The 24,698-nt window shown below is 43.9% G+C and overlaps 1 protein-coding gene across 9 annotated transcripts in view; it reads left to right on the top strand.

Annotated features, from left to right (window-relative positions):
* ADGRL3 (adhesion G protein-coupled receptor L3) overlaps positions 1–24,698 on the top strand; it is a 524,212-nt gene that overhangs the window by 390,762 nt on the left and 108,752 nt on the right. For all 9 annotated transcript variants that reach the window (XM_054202410.1, XM_054202406.1, XM_054202409.1 and 6 more), the window contains one exon: positions 24,045–24,350. In XM_054202410.1, coding sequence (XP_054058385.1) covers positions 24,045–24,350 — 306 coding nt within the window. The remainder of the gene's footprint in view (positions 1–24,044; positions 24,351–24,698) is intronic.

The following is a 24,698-nucleotide window of genomic DNA, read 5'->3' as shown; positions in this document are numbered from 1 at the left end:
TCATTTGTTCACACACATACCCACACCCTCTGCTCCCCACGCCCCGCCCACCCCCCCCCAAAAAAAAAAAAAAAGGGAGGGGGGAGGAAGGACTATAAGAAGGAAAAACAAAGAAGGAAGAGGACTGGAAGCACTCCCTGCAATTTGCAGGCAGGGCTGACATGCAGCCTTGGCTCTGCTCTTTGTGTCCTCAGGGTGGTAGTGCAGCTACTGCTTCCCCATGCCTTGCTGGCTGGTGGGGAGGAGGAGGCAAGTCGTACATTTAATTTGCTGCTTAGAGGTTTGTTTTAACCTGCATCCCTGTATTTAAATGATATGGATGCATCTGCTCGTGGACTTTGTTTCCTGAAGCTGTGTCAGGGCGGCCAGAGCCAGCTGTGAAGGTGACATTTTTGTGATACCATGCTAGATGAGAGGGTTCGGAGTTGGGGACTGCAAATCACTGTCAGATCAGTAAGGATTTATCGAAAATCTCTTCTGCCACTCTATTGCAGCCTCAGGAGACAGGGCAGGGCTTCTGTGGGCAGCTGGCCTAAAGCTGCACAGGTAAAGAATAAAGAAAAAAATATATAGGGAACCTCTACTAGGTCCAAAGATATTAAGATTTTTTCTTCTGTGTTCGCTTAAAGGCCAATGCAATTTATCAGAAATATTTAAAGAAGCTGCTATTATTGACTGGATAGCTGAGAGTTCTCTGCAGAGCACTTTTCAAAAGGCAAAGATGCTTCACACAGTTACAGCAACATCCCCAAGCAAGGGTGAACCACAGCCATCCCCAGCATAGTTATTGAGGCTGTATCCCTCAATGCTTCTTTTGTCCTTAAACTTCTTTTGTCAAGGTTTGTTCTCAACGCTGGTGTGCTGCTATTCTGAAAAGTGTGGCGTTACAGGAAAAGATAATCATGTAGTGGGATTTTAGATGTTGCAAAAGGGAGTGTAGTACATGATCCACTTAAAATGATGAGTATAGCTAACAGTCGCAGAATTTTACAGTGCACAGACCATAATACACTGCAGGGCATCCGTCTTTAGCAGGAGGGGTTCAAATCTGTGGAGCTTTTCAGCCGTCATCTATGAAATCACTTTAGCGCTTGGGTTTTTCATTTGGCTTTCTCCTCTATTTGATTGTGGCCATGTTTGAATAATGTCAGAGCGGAAATTGGTTTTATTGGACTTAATTTTGTCCACAGCAAGATGTACATTGCCTTGAAATATGATATAATTCCCAAGCAGAAGGAGATAGGCTTCTCTTCAAGTCAGACCTCGGCTCTGGTGTCTTGGTTTTTAATACACTGGGCTGTGAAGTAGCAGGAAACGGTGGAAATTGCACGGTGGAAGTGGGTTTAAATGGCAGTAATCTCTACCCTTGCTTTAGGGAGAGAGCTGTAAATTGCAGCTCTCTCTTGGCTCTTACCCTAATGCAGGTTGTTGCTGTTCTTTTGTTTGATGGTATTTCACCTTTTCTTTAAGTGGACGAAGGTAAAAAAAAAAAATAGAGGGAAGAGACAGTTATACAGCATTGTGGAAAAAAAAGAAAAGGGTCCGTCCAAACACCCCATATTGTTGGATGTAGTTACTTCTTGGATAGAAAAAACTCCTTCTAAGCGGGGATGCACACAGATGGAGCTACTGGCTGTGAGTGAGGGATAGCTGAAGTCTTCGATTGAAAGCAGTTGAGTGAAAAAAAAAAAAAAGAAACAACAAAAATAAACAAAGAAACATGATGCAAAATCTCCCAAAGCCCTGAAATCACGCATGGCTCATCCAGCAGCTGCACTCCAGGTTGGAGCTTCCCAGCTGCCACACTTTTATGTTAAAAACCAAAACAGGAATCTCAGCCATGTGAAGAACTATTTAAGTTAAAAAAAAAAAAAAAGGTTTTGCTCACATTTTCTGGTTGCCATGGTTTTTGGAGAATGTGGTATTCGCTGCGTTCTAGATATCAAATATAGATATAGCTAATTTCACCTGGAAGAGTGGTGGGATTTCTGTTCTTTTTAAAGTGAAGATTTTGTCTGTTCTTGACCTATGGTTTCTGGGGGACTGCTTGTTTGTTTATGGGTTTCCTGCGCATGCATGTAAAAATGACACTGAATAAGATCAAGAGCGAGTCTGTTGGGCCCCGCTTAATAATGCTGGGCTTTAGCAGGTGTAGCTTTGTAGGAACTCAGTGCAGTGCGTGCCCATATCAAAGATAAAAGGCGGTGAGCCAATTTTTGGCTAAGAGTCGCTGCTTTCTCAGCAAACAGATTCATCAGCTACCCAGTGAGGGTGATCTGACAGTGATACAAACCCCCAGAGCCTGAGTTTTCGGACAGGGGCTGGAATGGTATCAGCTGGTTCCCGGCGAGGTCAGAGCAGGTGATGCTACAATGCCTTCTTGCTTTAAAAGTCTGCAAAGCAGAGCAAGAAGTAGACTTTCCATTTGTGTTTTTGAAGAGGGGTGGTTTATTCAAGCGTGCATAGTGTAATGGCATTGCACTGCGCTGCGTTATCCTTGCTGGTTTGGTAGGAAATGAAATTTCCCGTTTCCTCCTCTTAGCAGTACTTGGGATTTGGTGCATTTTTGAACTGTGGATATATTCAGCCTCAAAGGGATTTTGCATTTGCACATGGGAATAGCTGTCTTGTCATAGTGATCGTGGCCCTAAAATTTGCCATTAGCTATGAAAAGAAGATTGCCTCATAGCTGCGTGCACATTTTATGAAGCTGTTTCTCTTACCCTACACAGTGGGGGTTTTTTTTGGGGGGGGAAAAATTCTAACTAGGATCCAGGAGAGGCTGTGCAAGTCAGAACATGGCTTTGTTCGCTCTGTGTTCAATCTCCCCTTGAGCTCAGTGCAGTTCGTCACTAATCCAGTTGGATTTGAGCTGCAGGCTGTAATGTACCAAGAGAAATGTATAGTGGGGTACAGGTCTTACTGGGTGAGAAATGTGAAAGAAAAAGGCTGTTCCAGCACAGAACTGCAACCGATACTGATGCTTCTCCTTCCTTTCTCTAAAGAGATCCTGGTGGTCACACACCACTTTAAATGGGAAAAATTGGGGGCAGGGGTGGAAAGGGAAACACAGTTTATTGGAGACGAGGTAGTACGTATCGCTGCGTGTTATCTGGAGACAGCAGTGGGGATAAAAAATTCATTTCATTTTTAGTTTTGCTGAATATTCCTTTTCTCTGCTAAAAGACACATTTTCTTTTGCCTTTGACACCTGTAGCCATTTGCCGCACCAGTGGAAATGGGAGGGTAAAAATATCCCTATGATAATTTGGTAGTACTTTACACCAACTGTGCCGTCACTTTGCACAGGCATAAAAATGAATAGACGAGGTACAGAAAATCAGTCTGTAAATCTGTAAAAATCGTGGGTTTTCTGCATCTACTGATTTTTCATTGTCTGTATTCATTAACAGAGAGGAAAATGGATGAATTAGTGCTCAGTTCCAGGCAGCTGTTCATCTAACTTCCCCAAGCTGCACATGCTGAGGGTGTTTAGGATATTTTCACTTGCAAATAAATAATAAAAAAAACCAGCTTCTGTTATCTCTTCCACTTTCTATGAAGCCTTCTGAGGCCAGGGAGCCCACTGGTGCTTTTGTGCTTCCCTGAAGCCGGGCTCTGATTGCATGGCTGCCTATGAACAAAGATTTTGTATCAAAGAGTGGCTTTTGCAGGGTTCCTTCCACTTCTCCGAATGGTTCCCAGACCTCAGCCACCAACTCTTGTGTTGGGGCGCATATTTTCCATTAGTAACAGCCCGGGAGGAGCTCCACTTGCTGTGTTGGTCCTGCTGGAGTGCATGCAAAAATAGCCTCTAGGTTGACAACAGGGAGTTTTTGAACTTGGAAGAGCAATGGGAAAGCTTTGAGCCCACTGTGGCAGCATAGTAAAAGGACCGTGAGTCGCATCCGTCACTTACTGAGAGGTAGAAAGGCTTGATTTATTTTAATAGAAGCTATCGTGCTCGTCCTGCATGCTTACAAGGATGGGGAAGGCTGTGGATTAGACAGCCTTTGGCAGGAGATCTGTAAATTCATAGCCCGTGGGCAGAAAGGATTTGGAGGAGGGTTGGGGGTGTCCCACTGCCCCAGGCACAGCTGGTGGAAGAAGCCAAGAACCCAGGCAAAAGCCGGCTTGCACTCAAGTACCTGGGAGCATGCTGAAAGGAGGGTGGAAGGAAGCTGTACGTGACTTCGGAAGATGAGCGGCCCTGCCAGCAGAGCCAGGCACGAGGGGCCAGATCGGGCAGGAGACCGAAGAGAGGCAGCCAGAAGAGGGGCAGATGCTTGAATCCGCCCAGAAAACACAACTGAGTAGTTTGGGATACAGATGGCATGTCAGAGAGAAAGGCTGCATAGATTATTAATACGGTGGGTGGCTTTCTTGGGAAGGGGACTTCTTAAGCTGTTACTTTTCTCCCTTTCTGCGTCTCGATGCTGCTGATTATGAGGAGAAGAGGATTATTATACATATTAGCTATTTAGACACTAGAGATAACTCACAATGCTGAAAACTGAACTTATCTCTGATTAAAATTTAATTGCTCCCAAGCTTCCACTAGTTACTTGCATTAAGTTTCACACCATCGGAAAGTGCTCATCAACCAGTGTTGGATTTAACAGGAATTTGGCAGATGTTAGTGAAGTGCTGGAGGAAATCCAAACCACAAGATCTGCGGCATATCGTATGTTTGAAAATTTGTTGGCAGCTGAAAGAAAAATCACAAACCTGGAAATAGCAAGAACTGGACACGGATCTCTTCTCATCAAACAGCCAAAAGGTCGGATTGTCACCTCCAGCACCTGGAAGGCCAGCATGGGTCAAGATGTGCTGTGTGTCAGGTGTCTCGATGAAGTGTAAAAGCAACAGATACTATATTACTGGCTTTTAGAGTGCTTTATGTGAGGAACATTGGTATCTCCATGGAAATCTTGAGGAAAAAAAAAAACAAACCAGCCTGCTCTGAGGCAATTTAGCAAATTAGCTGTATTTTATAAAACTTAGGTTTTCATTGCAGATTTTCCTTCCTCTTGAGGACATTTATTCAGAAACAGGGTCCTTGTTCAGTAAGAGACTAATTTATTTCTGTTGTGTATTTCCTTCCTATTGCTCTCTGTCCGTGGCATTGTAACCTGCAGCACTGCTTAGCTTTTTGTCGCCAGGATCTGCTCCTGGTGCAAGGAGAGAACAAGCACGAGTATCTAACAAGGTTCAAGAATGCTTGATCCATTTTTTCGTATCAATGTATCAGTGGATAGTATTGTGGTAACCTCAACAGCTGTGAGACTACAGAGGGAGAAGATGCCTCTTTTAGACAGACAGGAGCTGAATTAAAATTTAGGATGGTACAAGTCCTTTTCAAAGAAATGCTTAGTTGTGTTTAAAAAGAAATTTAACACACTTCGTGATTTAGTATATCTCATGTTTTAATGCATGCAAGTATCTTGACAGTGGTTGTGGCAGGAGCTTGTATGGAAAAAAGTAAATCTCACCTTAAGCCTTTTTCAATTGAAACAGTGTTTGGTGGAGTTTGCGCGAAAGATTAAGTCTGATTCACCCCTTGTTGTGGCTGAGCTGATGGGCACAGAGATAGAGCAGGGCCTGCCTTGTGCTATTGCGGCATTTGATCCCTTATATATGATTTCATTTGTTCTCTAGTGTATGGCAAAATGCGTTTCATGTGCTCTCCTCCTCTGTAACGGGACCTGGAGCCGGCAGATCTCTGTTGCGAGGTAGAGACTGCTTGGGAGAGAGGCTGAATCCCTGTGTTAATCCTGCCTCATCTTTTGGTGCTGATCTGGCTTTTTTTCATCTCCTGGGGAGGATGTGAGCAAATGAGGGTTTAAAAATTTGGGTCTGTGGCTGGGAAACGAGTTCAGCCCACGCTAGGCCCTTAAGCGTTGCCTTAAATAACCTTAAGCCTAGGCTTAAAAGCTGTGCTGAATTGGGGACTATATGCTGCCATGCTCTGCACTACCAGGTTAACAAGTTTAGTCTGTGGTGGTCTGTTTCCGTAAGTTATATCTTGTATTATTACTGATAATTAATACACTTTTAATAGAAAAAAGGCAAACCAAAATACTTCAAAAAGTATCAATCCCTTTCAGTTCCAGATGCAAAACCTGTCAGTGCTCCATTTCACATAGTATTTTCTGAAGATTTATAGAGTACATTTTGCAAGGCAATTCAGAAATACATGGATAGAAATTCTATTTCCAGCACTGAAACTTGTTCAAAAGCTGATAAGAAAAGAGATATTTCTTTTCGAGCACCAAAGGCAATCGATTTGAAGCTTGAAGAGTGACGTAGGAGGCATAAGGTACGTGTAGGCTGTTGCGGGGCTCTTTGCCAGCAAGTGGGGAGAAATAGGGCAGCACAGGCTCTCTTCACGTTTTTCAGAGCAAATCTGAAGCAGATGTTCCTTAGCCCTGAGACACTTCTCTAACCACAAGCACTAATCTAAACTGATCGTAATAAAGGCTGACCCTGCTTCTAGCTCTGTCCGGCAAAGGCAAGGAGATGTGTACAGAGGTAGCAAACCATGGGAGGGATTTCAGCCATCTTGAGCTGTGTAAAGAGCGATGGGCTAAACCATCCTTTGGGTTCCCTCTGCCGTCGAGGGAGAGGGGCACCACCAGGTTGAGATTCGGAAGAGCACATGCCAAAATTGAGCATCGTGCAGATGCGTGAAGAGGATTTACTGGGAATTATAGGTATTTGAGGTGTGTTGTAAATATAGCAGTCAATGCTTGGCAGGGTGCCCTCAGGATTTCCCAATTAGCTTGAGTGAAATGAGGGCCTTATTCTTTTAGGGTTTTCTTAGATCTGGCCTCACGTCTGCAGCTTCATTAGATTGGACTCCCGAGCCAGTACTGAGTCTGTGCTATGGGAAGATGAAACTCGGAGAGAAAGACTAAGACCCCTAAAAAACCTGATAGTCAAAAGGCCAGTGCTTTTTTAAGGCAGTGGGAGATACTGCTTTCTTAGTACTTTTAAAAATCAGGCCACTTGTTCAGAGACTAACATTGGGATCCTGTTTATGAAAGCCTTGACCTAAATGTCTTATTCATTGTGCTTGCCTTTTTTTTTTTTTTTCCCCTATGGGAAAGATAACGAAGTGCAAAACATTAATGGAAAGGGAGGCTGGCAAAGTCCTGTTTGACCCACTCGTAAGGGCACGGGCCACACAGGATTCAGTCCCTACTGCTGGGCACAGCCCATTCCTCTTGCACTGCCCCTGCCATTTTGCTCTCAGTGGGACAATGGTTCCACTCAGTGGAATAATGGAACATGAACTCCTTCACTGACCTGTGGAGCAGGAGCTCCCTGAAGAGCATGCACTTGACTCTTCCTCTCTCAGCACATCTCTGTCACAATTTGTTGTCGTTCTCAGGACAATATTCGGGTAGCTGCCCCACTTTTCAAGGGCTGAAATATTTTTCTAGCTCTCCATATCTCTTTCCATCCTTGGCCTACCAGCTTGAGTATAAAATGGGCCTTTCTTTACCTTAAGAGCTCTTGGAGGATGCTGTGGTATGTTGGGTGTGCGATCTTCTCCAACACCTCGTGCTACCTCCAGCATCATAGGCCTGGAATAAATATCCAGCTGCTCTTCCTGTAACCTAAAGCTTGAAATTTGTAACTGAAAGTGTGAACGCAGTAAGACAAATCCTTACCCGTGTCTCCTGCTGAGTGCCCAAATGATGGACCGTGTTCACAAAATCATTACTATCATCATTTGCACCATTGCCACGTGCTGGCTATGCATCTGCCACAGTTCACCTAACCTTGGCCACCAAGGATGATGTAGACTGAATACGTATTTCACAGAGAAAACTGAGGATGCCCCGCAACAAGGAAGGTTTAAACAGGGCTTTGTTGTGCTCCCATCTTGCTGCGTGGCAGAGAGAGATGGGCGGTGGGGGAAATTTTGCTTACACAGCTGTTACATTGTCAACAATCAGTTGGAGAGTTTTGTTCGATGAAATGTATTCTGGACTATGAAGGATGCCCTTGTCTTCAAGATAGGTTATTAGAGGATCAAGTGTCTCATAATTTCCTTTTTTCCATTATGCTTGGTTATTGTTGGCAAAACCAGGTCTTTGCCTACAGTTCTGATGGAGCACACGTGACTGAAAAAAGCTCAAATCACAAACATTTTTATGGGTATCAATTTTAGTTTCACTTGTCTTTTTTTAAAAAATCACTTTTAAAGAACACCAGTTATATTGAGACAGGTGTTTTGAGTGCAAATCTTCTATCATGTCCTTTTTCATGTGCTGTCTGATCAGACGCCGTTAATTCTAATTGTAATTTGTTTTGCGGTAGAACAAGACTATATACAAATATATACACACAAAGACGAGCGGTTCTGGGGGTGGGGAAATGGATGTTGTTTCCACCCTGCAATCAGACTGTAGCACTACCCTGCTGGTTACGGCTCTCCAAAGGTGGAGGAAGTGGTAATTGAGCAAATATCACCACTGGGATGTGGCACATCAGCCAGAAAGGCTTTTTTTTCCTCCACTCCCTTTACCCTGCTGCGTTTTGTTCTGCAGAAGGAAAGATGTTGATAAATGTTAGAAAATGCCTGGGATGTTACGAGCTTAATTGCGCTCAGTGCTCAGGTGGGCATCCTTGATCCATTAGATCCCTATCTGGAATATAAAAAGGTTTGTCAGGAGAATTTGAGACACGTGCTGTGGATCCACAGCCCTGGGCAGAAGGGCCCTATAGCTGCCCCTCCTGCACAGATGCACCTAAGAAAAGCAATTTCTAAAATCCCGTGGCTCTAACAGAGCAGTCGAGCCTTGGTGTTCCCAAGGGGTCTGCAAGCAGATGAGGGGCAAGACCTGGCTCGAACAGAAGATACCACTGAAGCTAATCTGGGGCTTTGTTGGGCTGCCCCCTTTTCCAGGGCTGCCCTGCAGCCCTGGCAGTACTATAGAATGAGTTGATGGGCGAGTGATGGTGGTGGTGAGCTCCTGCCGCGGTGAAGTCATGGAGCTGCTGCAGGTCTGCTCCATGGCTATCGTGTCCTCTGGGTATGGTCACTGCAGGGTTAGCAGGGAGCGATCTCCCACTCCTCTCAGGTCTCATTTTTCCTCTCTCTGATAGGATAACCCTAACTGGTAACATCCTGCATCTCCAAGGTAATCCTTAAAATACATTATAAATGACAGCTGAAGGCACCACCTCACACTGTACGTTATGGCCACTGGACTCTTTTGGGGAGGGCGGGGAGGGAAGGTCAGATGTCAAGTCCAGGAGGTATCCAAAATTGTTGACATTGGGAGTATCCTTGGGTTTGGAGTTAAGGGAACAGAAACTGAGGGGCAGGCGTGAGGTTGAGGAAAGCTCCATGTCAAGATGCGTTTACCAGAAGAGGGTCTTCTGGGAAAGAAAAGTAAGTGGAAAACAATGGAGAAATAAAACTGGAAAGAGCAGCTGGCTACTCAAGGGGCAGATAATAGAAGTGGTTTGCAGGAAATGTCAGGTGAGACAGGCAGGGATAAGTTTTGGAACTGACCCGGGAGAAGGAAAGGAGCTAAAAATAGTGATTTAAGATCCCCTTTAGTGGAGATGAGCCAGCACTGTGCCCAGAGAGCTGTAATGCAGGTTCCACGTGAATGAGATTTTATTCAACATGTAGGGAGAGCAATCTGGGTAAGAGGGAGATTGGGGGAGTTCTGAACGTTGGGCTGAAATTTCAGCAGGGATCCTATCACCTGCGAGGGCTCGGCTTCTCCGGCACAATGTTTCTGTTGGCTGATGAAGGCAATCTAGCACCGCATTTCCCACTTGGAGGATCCCTGCAGAGAAACTCTCTGAGCGAAAAACGTTCAGTGACACTGGCTTAGCTTGTGCTGCTTTCATCCAGCCATTGGGCTTTAAGATTCAGATACTATCAAAAGGGAAAAAGCAACCTAGAAAGGCCCAACTTAATTGTGGGAGAAAGGAATTGTTAAGCCAGGTTGATCCTTGTGCTTAGTTTTATTCTCATTTTACACCCTCTTGCATCCTCTTTCCCTCGTTCCCCGTCTCTGCCCCACCTCATTCAACATGCTCTCAGGCTGGCCTGGGTCAGTTCTGCCGTGGTTTTGTTTTTCATTTAGGCAAACACTGCGGTGTGGACTTGCCTTAGCTTGAAAAAATGGGACACATCATTTTCTGTTACATTGTTATCAGAGTCCTGCACGGTTCAGCTGGCAACCAGATTGTCAAACATCCCTGAACAGTATTTGCTCCGAGTGCGAGACAGAAAAGAAATCTTAATATCTGCTTTTAGATTCAGTTCCTTCCTTATGTGTTGTTTTCTTTGCACACGCTTAAAATTTCTTTTCTATTAGACCATATTCAGCCCAAGTTGCTTAGTAAGATTTATTATCCAGTAAGTGGAGTGAGCTTGCTCATGTTTAAAAGTTGGCTGTCTTGAGAGCTGATTTTTCTCCTTATCTTTGCCTCTTTCCCTCAGTGGTGATGAATGGCAGTGAATAGTACCTTCTCTGGGGAGCAAACATCCCCGTCCCTACCCAAAACAGCAGCCGCTTGTGGACTGAAAGCCATGTACGGCAAATAATTGTCAGGTCAGCATGCCCTGGTAGGTACCAGTGTCTTGCAGGCTGCTCTTACAGATACTCTTGAGTCTCTTCAGTACTGGATACGCTTTGCTATTTCTGAAGACAAAACCTCAGCTGGGGAACATAATTCGCGTTGCTGCCCCTGGAGCTGGAAATGATGCATGTTGCTGAAATAAAGTTGCATTTCCCTTAGTTACAACCCGTTGCCTCATTGGAGTCTGTTTGACCAGGCATCTCGGTCTCTATGAGATTTCTGTGCGCTCTGCCCTGAACAAGAGCTGCAGACAGCGATGGTTTAACTGAATCAGTGTCACTGTTTTAGCTCAAATATGAAGTTTAATAAGGGAAAATAACAGCTTAATTTGGAGAGGCATCTCGTAGGCCAGGGGGACTGACCTTGTACGAGTGACTGCTGCCAAGAGCATTAGGGAGTTGTATGTTGTATTCAGAAATGTACTGTGGGCATGCTGAGCTTGGCGCAGAAGATGGGGAGAGTGGTCCCTTCAGTCCAATACCTTGTCGGAGCTTCAGACTTTGCAGACAGAGATTCCTTGGGGAATAACCTGGGTCGAGAGAAGGGCTCGTTCTTTTGCATTAGCCAGTAATTTCCTCATACAATAACACAGGAGGATCAAAGCCTTCCCCATCCGCCTCTTGTTTTGCTGTAATCCTGAGCACATCTTGGCACCTCCCAGGAGTGTGTTGTGGACTGTGAGGAATGATGTCCTCTGCAGGAGGAGAAGGAAATAAGGACATTGCGTTACCTGGTTGGGGTGGAGTTTTCCCCTGCCTCTCCCCACCAGTCTGTTCTTAGCATCTATACTGTAGCTCTGGATTTTCTGGTTATCCATGGAAAGGCTTAAGCCTTTCTCAGCACCAACTAAACATCCCAAGGAAAGGAGAGCAAATAGTTGAGAAACTTGCAGTTTCTTTTGTGCCCCAGAGATTTGCTGTAAGAGACACTTCATTTTTCAGGAGACAAAGTCAGAAGTTGCCTGCTGTTGGGTGGCACGATTTCCAGCTGAGGCTTGGTCATGGAAATGTTGATGTAGTAAATGTGATGGTGTTGCAGGAGTGTGCAGGCTCCTGCTGTTGGCAGAGTTGTGAAGCACCTCCAAAGAGCACGTTAGGTCTTGGGCAAATTGAACGGCTTTTGATGCTACCTTTTCCTGTCCATAGACTAGCTGACTCAGATTCTTGAATCAAATCCTTCTCTTTTTCTCTCTCTTTAAGCAGTCATATTTTTCTCTGCCTTAGAACAATCTCTGCAGCAGCTGAATAGAGCAGGCGAGACGCTTGCCACTGTAGTGCTTACACTTGTAATTTCTATTTTGCTGAGCAGCTCCAGGTAGGCATGCCAAGGAACCCTGTGTCTCTGATGAGTGGTCAGTCAGGCTCTAGCCTCTTAAAAAAAAAAATAATTGTCTAATATTGATTTGAAGGTTCAAACATTTCTCGATGTGCTTAGTACTGACCACTAGGGTCTATCCCTTCCCATCTCGAGCCTGACTACCATACTAGAAAGTCTGTTATTTTCTTCAATTCCAAATGAGTTCAGTGTTGTGCTCTGTTTTTTTTAGTATTCCTGGCCTGACAGATTTCCTCTCATTATAAATTATTCTGTCTGCCTCAGCTGCATGGTTTTTCTCATTTACATTTAAGATAATGGAAGAAGAGTTGCTTTTGATGACATAAGTGAGCTGGATTTTGGGTTAGCGTTATTATAAAATGAGAATTCTGGCTCGATAATGTAAAATATTAGGGATTTTGAGGTTTTCAGTACCTGTAAAGCACTGCAATGACTAGAAAAACTAATACACGTCTTCCCTGCAAATTGATGAAAGTTCTTGATGCATGCACGCAATATGAAAGGCTCAAGGCTAATAACATTGCAGGTTTCAACACATGTACTAAATGGTCTTCTGTACAATATTTACAAAACAAAAACATTTCAACATGTTTGACACGGAAGAGGGGGAAAATTAATAATCACTGTAGACTTGTGCATTTATTTTATGTTACCTGTGAGAGCTGTAAAATGGGGTTTAGACTGTGTGATAGAGGCATACAGCAGCTCGTTAGCCCTGTATTGAAGCAGTAGTTTTATCCTATACTTAAAGTAGTATATATAAGGGTCTCTGCTGTATTTCAGAATCAGATACAAATTGCTTGACTCTTTTTTTTTCTTTCTTGGTTTTTTTTTTGTTATGCTTTTGAATCTTGAAGTCATATGAAGAAACATTCACATTTAGCTAGACAGTAGGTATATTTTTTAAGATATGTGCATTTGACCAGGTCAGACTTTCTCTTGTCTCTCCTCTCTCTCCACTTTTTTCACATGTTGAATATATGAATCTTTTCTTTTTTTCCTTATGAGAGACATGATTCTTTTATTCAAAGTATCACGTTTATACTTTGCAGTGACATCAGGTACTTAATATTATGGGTGTATGTATTATATAAAGGCAAGGAGATTACACAGCTTAAAAATCTCTCAAGGATACAATTGACTTTTTTCATTTCTGCGTCATCATATCTGTTTTTCTTTAACATTTTCCAACTTGCTCAGATTCTGCTGATGCTCCTGGGGATCCACAATGCCTTTGTTGGTAGCCCAAGTGGATGAGGTGGAGTTTAGGCTTCCAGGTCAAGAGGACATTATGGAAAATCCCTATTCTGGCACAGCAGCACAGGTGTTCCTCTGTGCATTTGATGCCTCTGGTTTGGACCAGTAATTCCCCATGGCACATAAACTTTAGCACCTGACTACATGCAAAACCATGTGCCGAACCTGGGGAGGCAGGCATACAGCTTCAACCTAAAATATATTGCTTTTCAGCACTACTATTCACTTTCTTGTAGGTTTTTTTTATGTCTTTCTCTTCTGTGGGCCCAATTCAAAGTCCTACAAGGTCAATGGGTATATTCTTCCGCTTCACAAGAAGAAACATGCTTACGTTGCAGTGTGCTGGTCTGAACTAGCCATTAACAAGAATAATCTGAAAGCTGACAGATGTAAAGCTAGAAATCAGCGTTGAAGGTTTTTCCACCTTGGGCTTATGTATTGTCATCTTGTCATCAGCCTCGGGGTAAGAGTTTGAAACTACTTCTCAGTCAAAGCTGACTACGTGAGAGCTGGTAGCCCTTAGCGGTGCAGAGCCAAACAAGTTAGGTTAAACCTCCTTTTCAGACTTTTCGATGCTGTTCCTTCCTACCATTCAGCCTTCTGCTGTGACTTTTCAACTGAGATGACTAGCCATGGCAATGTCTTCAGCCCTGGAGCCTTCAGGCTGGAGATCTTTGCCATCTCCTTGAGATGCTGAGGCATGTGAATACGTATTCAGCATCACTACCAACACCCCAATGTCCTGCCTCAGCCAAAACATAGCTTCTGGGACATGGGTGAGGGATGCTTGCACATCAGGCTTGTTAGGACATCACCATGGACTTGGTAGTGTACCAAGTTGCCTGTGTCCATAAGTACGGAAGTCCAGTATGAAAACGGGATATTCTTGAAAGTGTTTCACCTTAAAACGCTCTGTATATTGCACAGTTTGTTTATTTGTTATAAATCTGCTTCACTGAAGCAAATGTGGTTTTTGTAATAATAATGATGTTCTCATTGTTAAAGCCCTCCACAGAATATCAGATATCTAGAAAAAAAATTTAGATGCCAGTCCTGTAGTTAAGCATTATCTGGGCAGATCGCTGAGCCAACATGAATACAGCTATTAGAATTGAGCTTTACAAAATATTGACATTTCTAGATAAGTAATAAAGAGTTTTGGAAGGGAGCTAAACAGTGTTTTATGCTTTTTCAGGGAAACTGTTTTATTTCTGAAAGTAGCTGAGTATTGATATTCTTACAATGGAGTTTTGTCAGCTTCTTAGATAGGCTTATGTGATTTTTTTATTATTTTTTTTTTCTGTTACCCCACCCTCCTTTCCATCTTGTCACTCCAGGGGAAGAAAGCAAACCGCTGGCAAGTTTGGGGAGAGGGTTGAGCTAATCTGAGCTGCAAAATGAGATGTGGCTGAGAGGCCGAGGCTGTGCCTGCCCTCTGATTTACAGGAGGGGTCTTGACAGCACATCCAAGGTGCACCAGAGCATGCTCAAAGGATGAGAAAAGACAGCCTTTCTCAGCATTTCCCTATTTCTGCTCGTTTCAATGGTCAGCTCTCTCCATAGTTTAGGCTGGTTTTCTTGTAGGAGGAAGAATAAATAGAATAAATAAATAACATAGAAGGCAATGCAGTCAGAGACTAAGTGGAGGAGCCAGTGCCCTGTAAGGAGAAATCACTTTGGCAGCTTTGGAGAAGGATTTGTTTTTTTGAATCAGATTTGAAATAGCCAGTGCGTTGTAGCAAGAGGAGAAAATGGATGGGTTTGGTCAAAGACAAAAGTTGAGCTTTTGCTGGCAAGTTTATCATTCCTGTTGCTCTAGAGGATGCTAAAAGTACAGTACATCTACTGCACAGACAGCAGGCCCTGCCTTCATGTCTCCGATTCATGTATGGGAATGCAGAATGACCTGCACGCTAGTAAAGTCAATCCTTACACTAGTTAGTGAAAGAAGGCTATAAGCAACCCTAACTACACCCTTGATATTTTGCATTTTATTCCGTTTCCTCTTTTTGATTTCAGCCGGCCAGCCCACTCACAGAGTGTGTTTGCACTTAAAACACTGGGCATCGGGGCTGATTTGGAAGCCCAGCAAAGGTACACAAAACCGGGAGGGACCTCAAATCCTGAGCCTCAGGGCAGCTGGGATGAAGGGACGGCACACGCAGTGTAAGGGGAGGTGCACAGTAAACACAAAAAGCAGCCTTTGTGATTTTAATCTGCCAAACCAGACAAGAGGAAGCCAGGCAAGGCAACTTTCCACCCACCTCTGCCCCACATCTCTTGCACACGTGTACTGTGGGGCCAGGGAGCTGATTTCTTGTAGTTGCAGTGTGTTGTCTCCTTGGGTTTGGTTGTACTATGCCCTCTTCCTCATGATAACAGCATAACACAATCAGGTTTTAAATATTAATACGGAGATCACAGGAGTATAGCTTGGAAGCACCAAATCACTGAGAATTGAAAAGTCTAATCTGTCCTTTTGAAAGCTGTCCAATTTCTTTTTTATTTACAGCATTTGAACCATTTCACAAATTGGAAAGCAACCATCTAGCCATTTCACAGTCAGATTATGGCATGTTTAAAAGAGTCCAAGGCATTTATCCGAATGCAATTGGCCATCTTGCTGACTAACATCTAGACTGGAGATATTATACATGCAGATGAACAGAGACCATTTGAAGATGATAGTTTTCTCTTATTAAAGTTGTGTTTGTAGCTTGCAACTGAAGAAATGTTTCAGATAGTGATATAAGCTGACTGCCTTTGGCCCTCAGAAGCACTTGTCGTGTTGATTGGATAGATCAGAAAATGCTAGGGCGTGAATAGTCATTTTATGACTCCTGCACTTGCTTCCATTCATCGCAAATGCAGAGGTGGAGAACTGCTGGAGAAGGACCGGCTCCATCTGGCACTGCTTCTGCAGAGCGCATGCAAGTTGTTCAATTAAAGATGCAGAAGTGCAGGCAAAAGGCAAGAAACACACATTAGATGAAGCAACATCTGTTGCCAAACGGACCTGAAAAATTGTTTTTCCCTCTTAGTAGCTATGCATGAGCTTGTTCTGCACAGAAACTGAAAGGTACGTTTCAGCTTCCATGGATAAAACATACACGTGTTTTAATTAGAAGGTAAAAAAAAAAAACAAAAAACCTACAAAAAACGCCAACAAACCAAACCTAGCGGTCTCAGCCTCCGGTAAATCTCTTGAAGCTGCAAGCATAGTGCTCACGTGTTTGCACTCTAACATGGTCTGAATGAAAAACTGACAGCACCTGTTATTGAAATCAAAAGTGATTTCTCTAACAATGGGATACTGGGGAATTCCTACCGGGCTTCTCTTTAATAGAGTATGAAGGATTCAGGTTGGAAGACAGTGCATAAGATCTGCACCACTGGCTCTGATGGATGTGAATCACGCCAGGGGACAGAGATTGTTTAAGAGGTTAGAAGTTAACTCCATACATTCAGTAATAATATGCAGCTGGTACGCCCTTAAAAGAGATTGTGTGGTTCCCCCCTCTCCCCCCCTGCCCTGTGTGAAATAGCATGTGGACTGAAAAAAAAAAAAAAAGTAGTCGGATTTTATACGTTCAAATCCAGAAATTCAAAATAACTGCAACCACATTTGACAGTATTTTTGAGAACTAGAGCGATTTGAAGCTAGATTGCCTAAAAATACTAAAAATATCTCTTGAACCGAACTCTTAAACCTATTAGATTAGTTCATTTATAATAAATCCTGATCTACTCTCTATTAGATCATCTCTTCTGTAATCTTTTCCTGTTTACCAGGCCTCCTGTGGGCATAGTTCATCTGCATTTCTGCATTTCTCAAAGCATTACAGCATGACGTTGAAAAAATGCTCAATTTTTATGTCTTGCGCACAGCAGTGCAGTCAAATTTCTGCCTGAACATTCAGAATCTGTTGCAAAGTCTGGAAAGAGCAATATGGCATCAATGCCCTCTTTGGATGGGCAACAAAGGGTACGAGAGGTTCACGAAGGTGGATTTGGCAGAGGTCCTGGGTAGGAAAACAAGGCTAAGACTTTAGGAATTGTCTCCTGATAGAAGAGGACGATGGCGAAGGCAACAGCTGATGCTCCTGTGCCATTTAATTTCCTAGTACTGCTAGATATGCTGATGCGCTGTAACCCCACGCTTATGACAGTTAAAACATTGTCTGATGTCTCTGAAGTTACACATTTTAAGTGGGATCCAGTCATTTCTTGGAGAAGAATTGGTCAGAGAGGAAAAGAAGAAAAGAAGAAAGTAGCTGCTTTTATTCAAATGCAACTACATTAGGAACCTGACACGAAGAGCTTTTGGGAGCCAGAAAAAATATTAAGCACTCACACACACACACACAAAAAGCCCCCACAAAAACATAAAAGTTGATATTTCACAAAAAAAAAACCCTGGCCAGGCTGCTGTTTGGGTTCTTTTTTTTTCAGGCAAAACCTGGAAGTTTGCAGTAACAGTTAGAATGTTTTTGATGAAACAACCTTTCCGTAGCAATCCGGTGTGTGTAATGAACAGTTGATCATTGTCAGAAATGTTAAGTTTTGATTCAAAAGGGCTTTGGTAGACAAGTTTTTTGCCTGTTGGAAATTGGTCCCATGTGGTGACTGCTTTGAATGTATTAATTGTTTTTCTGAGAGTTGTGGTGCAGCGAGAAAGGAAGAGTTGGGGCAGATTGACTGGGCTTGAGCCTGTTGCGATGATTTTGCACAGTTCAGTTCTCATTCTTTGTTGTTTAATGTTAAATGCTCAAACAGAGATTCAGAGGAAAAAACCCAGCGTGTTAAGTGATTCCAGCTTGAAGTGCATTGAAACATTGCACCATGTCTTGGACCACAGCTGTAGGTTTCCTCCTACTACAGGGAACTCAACATCTGGCCCATATCCATCGCAGCATCTGCCCAGGCCCAGCAGAATAGTCACATGTGGGCAGGGTAGCCTCGGGCACGAAAACTGATTCCCAACTGGAAGAGGTAGAAAAAAAATATCCAGAAATGGTTTTTCCATTTGGCATCAGTCCACAAGGAAATGGACCTTTCTTCTCTCAGATGCAGCGTCCTCCTCCTCTGCTATTTCAGATGGTAGGAAAAAGAAGAGCTGTGTATCTATGTATCATACTTTGTATGACTTTTTTGGGGCGTGGGACTACATGCAGTTGTGTTGTTGAAGACAACGGGTTGTGTTGAACACTCTGGGGCCATCGCATATCTAATCTTTTCTTCCCACCTATGGTTTTTGCAAGCCTTTTGTCACTCTCACTCCATAAAGCTCCAACAACAAAAAACACAACCTCAACCCCTCCAAAAGCAGCCTGTGAACTTTTATGTTCACACACGATTCTGGCTCAGCTTCCCCAAATAACGGCATGCACGAGCACAGGGGAGAGCTGTTCAGATGTTTGATGTGAGGCCTGCTTGGCCTTCGCCTGCAGTAAAAATAAATCATAGTTTCTCTCAAACACCTGGAAGGGGCTGAACATAATTTAGGGGCTAATCTCACCTTGTTGATTCTCCAGCTCCTGGGTGGCACCGGCATGTGGCTTTTGGTCTTCCAGCAGACATCCCACATGAGATAGTTTTGCAGGGTGATGTCTTTTGCAGTGTGGACTCAGTATAATTAGTGACTGGTTTGATGGATACCTGCTTATACAGCTCTTAGGGAAGGTACCAGGTGTGCAAGGCTCAACCTAGGTGCTCCTTGACTTCAGTCATCCTTTTCTGTCACCTTACAGGGAGTTTCGTGAAAAGCCACATACACAAAAAAAAAAAAAAAGGCAAAAGAAAATAGGATTATATTTATTTTCAAATATTTTTTTTCCAGGGAGTTTCAGAAGAAACATTCTGAAATGCATTTGAAAATGCCTGAAGAAAGCTAATTCCCATGAGATACATTTATGTGACAGGGAAGAGAAAAACAGCTGTGATATAATCGTCCAGCTGTATTAGGTTTGGGGTTTTTTGTGCTGCTTCTTTCAAGACATGCCTAAACCTTCTTATTTGCTATGTAAATACAACTTGCAATATCTTTCAGTATAAGAAGAAATGATAAAAGGGGATGCTGTAAGCAAAGGATGTGGTTGCCAAATACAAAAAGGACAAAACTAGCAGAGAGGGAGGGAGGGAAGAACCTTCAGATTTTGTGTTTCTCGCAGCCGTTCAGAAACAAGCAATGCTCCATTTGTCTCAATGCAGCAGCAACACGTGTAAATAATTGTCAACGCAGTCCAGACGTGCTCAAGAGGGCACTTGGGTTGCTGTATCCTCCCAAAGATGTTGAATGCCTTGGCTTTGTTGTACTTCGGTTGCTTGAGCATTGCAGCAGCTGCAGTGCGGGGAGCAGGTACCAGCTCTTGGCCGCCGGCTCCCCGGCACATCTGCTTGAGCGTCAGGCTTGGGAATGCAAAACTCGATGGAGAGTGAAGTCATTATAGTTTGCCTGGACCTTGCACATGAAACTTGGAGTGCGGCCTCTCCTTTCCATTACATGAGTGAATACTGGCTTGTAGCACATAGCCATCAGCCTCAACCTTTGGATTGCAACCCCTGGGGGAGGGCTTGACGGATGTCTTCTGTCATCTGTTACCTAGCAAAAGCCGGCAAACCTCACCCAGGAAATCTCGTCTGCAATTTCTGCTCGAGGGGCACCCGGTTATCTTCATTCATGGGACATGACATCTCTTAAAACGTATTTTCAGTTATTGAGGACACCAGGTCATAGGCTGGATACTTAGGTGCCAGAAGAAAAAAATGAGAGACAAGGTAGCCTGGTAGTGATCACGAACAGTCTTGCTTGCGATCAAAGCTGCTTTTGTGATAGGAGAACTCTAGTTAGAGTCAAAGCAGTTTCCCATGTCTGGGAGCACCAGGAGGAGGTGCACAGAGCGGACGGTGAGGTGAGATGACGTGTACTGGGTTTTCCTGGTGGCAGATACAAAGCGCTGGTTCTAGGCCAGTTGTGCACTTCTCTTGTTATGCCAGGAAAGGGGAAAAGAAGGAAATGGGGGGGGACACCTTATTTATTTAAGATTTTTCCCTCTGAGCAAATTCTTCCCATGATTTGCCTTCAGTCAAGCAAAATTCCTCCTCCAGAGGCCTGAGCTCTCTGTAAAGGTTGTGAAATGAAAGCAAGAAGGAAAAACACCTAACAATTTCTTTTTCTTGGTAGTCAACATGCCAGGAGTAGAGTGAGGCTCCTCTGGGAGTTGCGATTACTCCCCTGTGGATGCTGGAAGTGTTTTGGGGTTTTTTTAATAGCGGCAGCTCTAGTCTGAATGATGGTGAAACTTAGTCTTCTGCTATTGGGTGCTAGCTCTCTAGATAAAGCAGGGAAGAAAAAAGTGAAGTATCACTTTGGGGGGTTTCTGGAGAAGAAGTGTTTCCACAGCTGCAGTTTGCTTTCTTGGGAGCGCTGTGAAAATACCTATCTCAGCGCTGTGCTTTGTGGGATCGAAGTCTTGGATTTGAAACCTAGGAGTAAAAACTGAGTCTTACCCAAAAGCTGTATTTACACTCTTGATATGGCAACACATGGTAAAAACAAGTAGTAAAAGAATCAAGATTATACATTTCTAGTTGTAATGGCATTGATGATTTTTAAAGGTTACTGCTTGTCTGTGAGCAAAGATTGTATCATGAAGTATTATCAGAAGAATCCTTCTGTTAAAGCGATGGTGCAGTGCTGCTTTTTTTTAACAGTGAGTTAAAAATTCACAGTTTATTGGCAGTCTGAGTTAATCTGGAGGTTTGATCTCTGTTCTGTGCTGTAGGATTTAGGTAATTTTGCACAGGTTGCAGTCTCTTCGTGGTTTTGCTTGGATTTGAGAATCATTTATATGTAAATGACCCTCATCTCTTGTTCTTTTCCTTCTTACCAATTAACTTTGTTTTAAAGCACCCAGTTGTGTGAGCAAAATCGGCAAGTGGTGCTGCCTGGGGCCGGTGAAACTGGGTGGTGTTAGCATGGTGATCATGTTCACTGGAGCTCATTACCAAATTGACTTGTTGAATAATCAGACCTTTGAACTGAGTTCAGTGGTATCCCATCCATCTCACTCCGTTAGGCCGCTTCGAGGCAGCCCTTTTGTGTCTTCTTATAATTTGTCCTGTGTAAACAGTGGAGGTGCTTATTTTGAAAAGCAGCAAGGAAACCCAGTTAAAGAAAAAAGTTGGAAGAACAAGCCCTGAAAGAGATTTTGACGCTATTGCCAAGGAGTTTATGAAAGATAAAACGTCTAATTTTTTTATGGCTAAAGGAAAATGCCATTACTTCCCTTGTGCCTAGCTGCTACAGTAAACTTGCCAGAGCCATTCCAAAGACAACACGCCATGAGATATTCAATGATTGTCAATGAAAATTAGGCGCAAAAATGCAGCACCCCTGTGTGTGGATCAAGGGGAGCTCCTGGGTGCTCAGTATATGTTTCTATATGCTCACAAATTACTGTAAGAATTATTTTAAAGGGCGTTTGCTAGTTTTGGCTTTGAAACTGCATCTGCTGTGTCTGCTCGGTACCTCTCCGCCTGTAGTGCACAGCATAGGTCATTTTGCAAATGCAAAATAACTTGTTATTACATGAGTAAATGGGAAATTTTCTGCAAGTTGTTGTCTACCGGGCTAATCGTTATTATGAAGAAATAAAATACGTATTCGTGGCAAGAGCTGCTGTAGTAAAAACAGATAGTGTTTGCCACAGTTCTCTACAAGTTTTAATCCTTCCTGTAACGTCAGATGGAAATCGTTGCTTGGTGATCTAGCACAGCTTTGAGCTGAAGAAATCTGTCAATGACTGCAGAATTTTGTATTGTATTTTTTTTTAGTTCATTCAAGCTCAGAGCTCATAGTGGAAGGGAGGTGGCACGAGAAGGCTGGAAAATTTGATCAATGAGCTCGGGAGACCTGATTTCAGATCAGTGTCCTGGTGCTCAGGTGGTTTAGTGCCTGTTGCGCTGTTGCTCACCTTTTTGGAGACGGGGGGAAGAAGATAATCCCATTTGCTGAGAAACGGTAGAGCTGGGATTTTTAAACCGAACACTTTCTTGAAAAATACTGATCCCTCAGAAAATTATGTTTATGATGCTGTTGAGTTTTAAAGGTTGAGGAGAGGATGTCTCAGGCTTGGAGTAAAATTACCTAAAACCAGAGCAAGCGTGTGCTTCAACTGCCATGTTATTTATTGCTCTGGAGCAGGAGAATTGCTCACAGCACCATGGGCTTAAATTACTTAAATAACAAAAAAAAAAAAAAACCACCTTTCAGAATGGAAAAGCTCCTATTTTGCACTAAAGGCAGGCATCTCTCTGCTTGAAGTAGGTTGACTTGAATGAACTCCAATGATGGCAATATCATTTGTGCAATCACTCATATTGCACAAATACTGAGTGTGGTCTGCTTCACTGGACCTAGAGGAGAGCACAGTCTCTGCTCTCAGGAGCTTGCAGGATGAGCCTGCTCCCACAGCTGGGTAGTTAAGAGGCTGCTCCTCGGGGTGACAGGGTGATTTGCACATTTAATTTTAATTTCTAGCTAGGCTGGAGTTCACACATGTCTGTCTTTCATGTAGAAACTCCAATACATGTTGCTGGACATGGAGCAACTGTGATTCTGAAGGGTTTTGGGATGCTGGAAGAAGTGGGATGGTAGGGAGATGTTGTGGCATGGGAATTAAAGAGAGGATGGTATCAGACAAACCTGTTCATATAGCCTTCTTACCTGCCTTTCCCAGACAGCCCCAGTGTTTCTCCAGGCAGGGATTGAGGTGGCAATTGTGAATATCTGGCATTTAATTGGAGTAAAAGTGTTGTGTTGAGAGAAGCAGGAGGGTGCTTATCTTTGTGAGAGGCAAAGAAGATGGGAGAAGCAGGCTTCTTCACAAGCTGTACACTTCTAGCAGGGGTGATGAGGGAGCAACTGAAGGCCGGTCTCAGTTTCCCCACCTGAGATTTCAGGTCAAGCCATAAAGAAATCCACGCGAAATTCCAATCTTTGCAAGAACCTTGGTCTAAATAGGAGGCAAACTAATGTAATTATAGGGTGGGCATCCCTCAATATTCACCACACACAGTACTTAGCGCAGCTACTGCAAGCTGTAGGATAGGTGAATGCATTTCTAAAGCAGGTTTCCACCTCTTGCTGCTCGACCGCTCATCGCAGGTTTTAAATGAAATAGCCTGTTGAGCATTAAACTCTCGAGGATTCGGCTGGGCTGAGGTGTGTCTTTGCATATGCCACGTGGCCTGCAGCTCGAGAGCCAAGCGCTGCCGTTGGAAAGAGACAGCAAGGCATGAAGCTGAGAAAAAAGGAAGGGCTAGCTCCGGAGAACAGCCTTGCATTCATCCCTCTATGCACTGCTGTTTCGAGGATGGATTTGTGGTGTGGGTTTTTTTGTGTGGTTTTTTTCTTTTTTTTTTTTATTACACCGTGGAAAATGTTTTTCTACCCAAACCAGCTGGGTCTTCAGCAACACTAAAAAATTAAAAGCACTTCTGTGCTAGGTGTTCCCTAAAAGATGGAAAATAAGATTTTTACATTAAAATGCCAAGAAGAAAAATGGTGAGGGCATAAAATGCTGCTTTATTTTCATCAGATGCTAGTGCTTTTGGAAAATCGGTTATGCTCCAGCAGTCATTACCCCCCTGTGTGCTTCTCTCGCTGTGTGCTCCAGCTTCTCTCTGAAAGGTGGCTGTGCAACAAGCCTTGCATTAGTTGTAGCTCCAACTACACCCTCCAGGCCACCATAGTCAGCAGAGAGGACGTCCTCGGGATGTAGGCTTGCATCCCTTTTTTTCCTTCTTCTCTTTAATCAACTCTGCCTTTATTTCAGGAGTATCAACATCGGGGGCTCTGGGCCCGGGGAGCACCACCGCCAGCACCACGCCACGGGTGGCCACCAGCAGCACTGGCCGTCCCACCACCACCTCGGCCTCAGGCAGGAGGAACAGGAGCACCAGTACGCCATCGCCCATGGCCGACATCCCCGATGAAATGACCACGCACCTCCCACCCGCCTCCTCCCAGCTGCCACCGGCCGGCGCGGAGAGCTGTGACCCCATGGAAGCCCGCGATATTATGTGGTCTCGGACTCGGCAGGGCCAGGTGGCGAAGCAGCCATGTCCCATGGGCTCGATAGGTGAGTTGAGGGGTGGGAGGACACGGTCAGCTGTCTCCGTTTGCCCATGGGACGTTGTGAGTGGGCATGCAGATTTCCCATGGGCCCCTGTGGCACATGTGCTTTCATCAGTGAAGCACACTGATGCCTTCTGCCAGGTCTCTATTGCCTTGGTGAAGTATGTCAAGCAGGCGGCCTGGGCCAAAGCCTCAATATGCTGAGCACGTTGTGCAGGATTTTTGGCGTTCCAAGCTCTGGCCGAAGAAGAGTACAAGCCGACCACCTTGTGGGGTTGAGCTTGATGTTCTATAAGAGCCTCTGCCTCTAGAAGCTATGTATGATGCTTTTGCCTGTATTTGTAGCCACTAG

This window comes from Rissa tridactyla, chromosome 5 (assembly GCF_028500815.1).
Source record: "Rissa tridactyla isolate bRisTri1 chromosome 5, bRisTri1.patW.cur.20221130, whole genome shotgun sequence".
NCBI lineage: Eukaryota > Metazoa > Chordata > Aves > Charadriiformes > Laridae > Rissa > Rissa tridactyla.
Note: the sequence above shows the minus strand (reverse complement) of the source record. Positions and strands in the feature narration are given on the sequence as shown.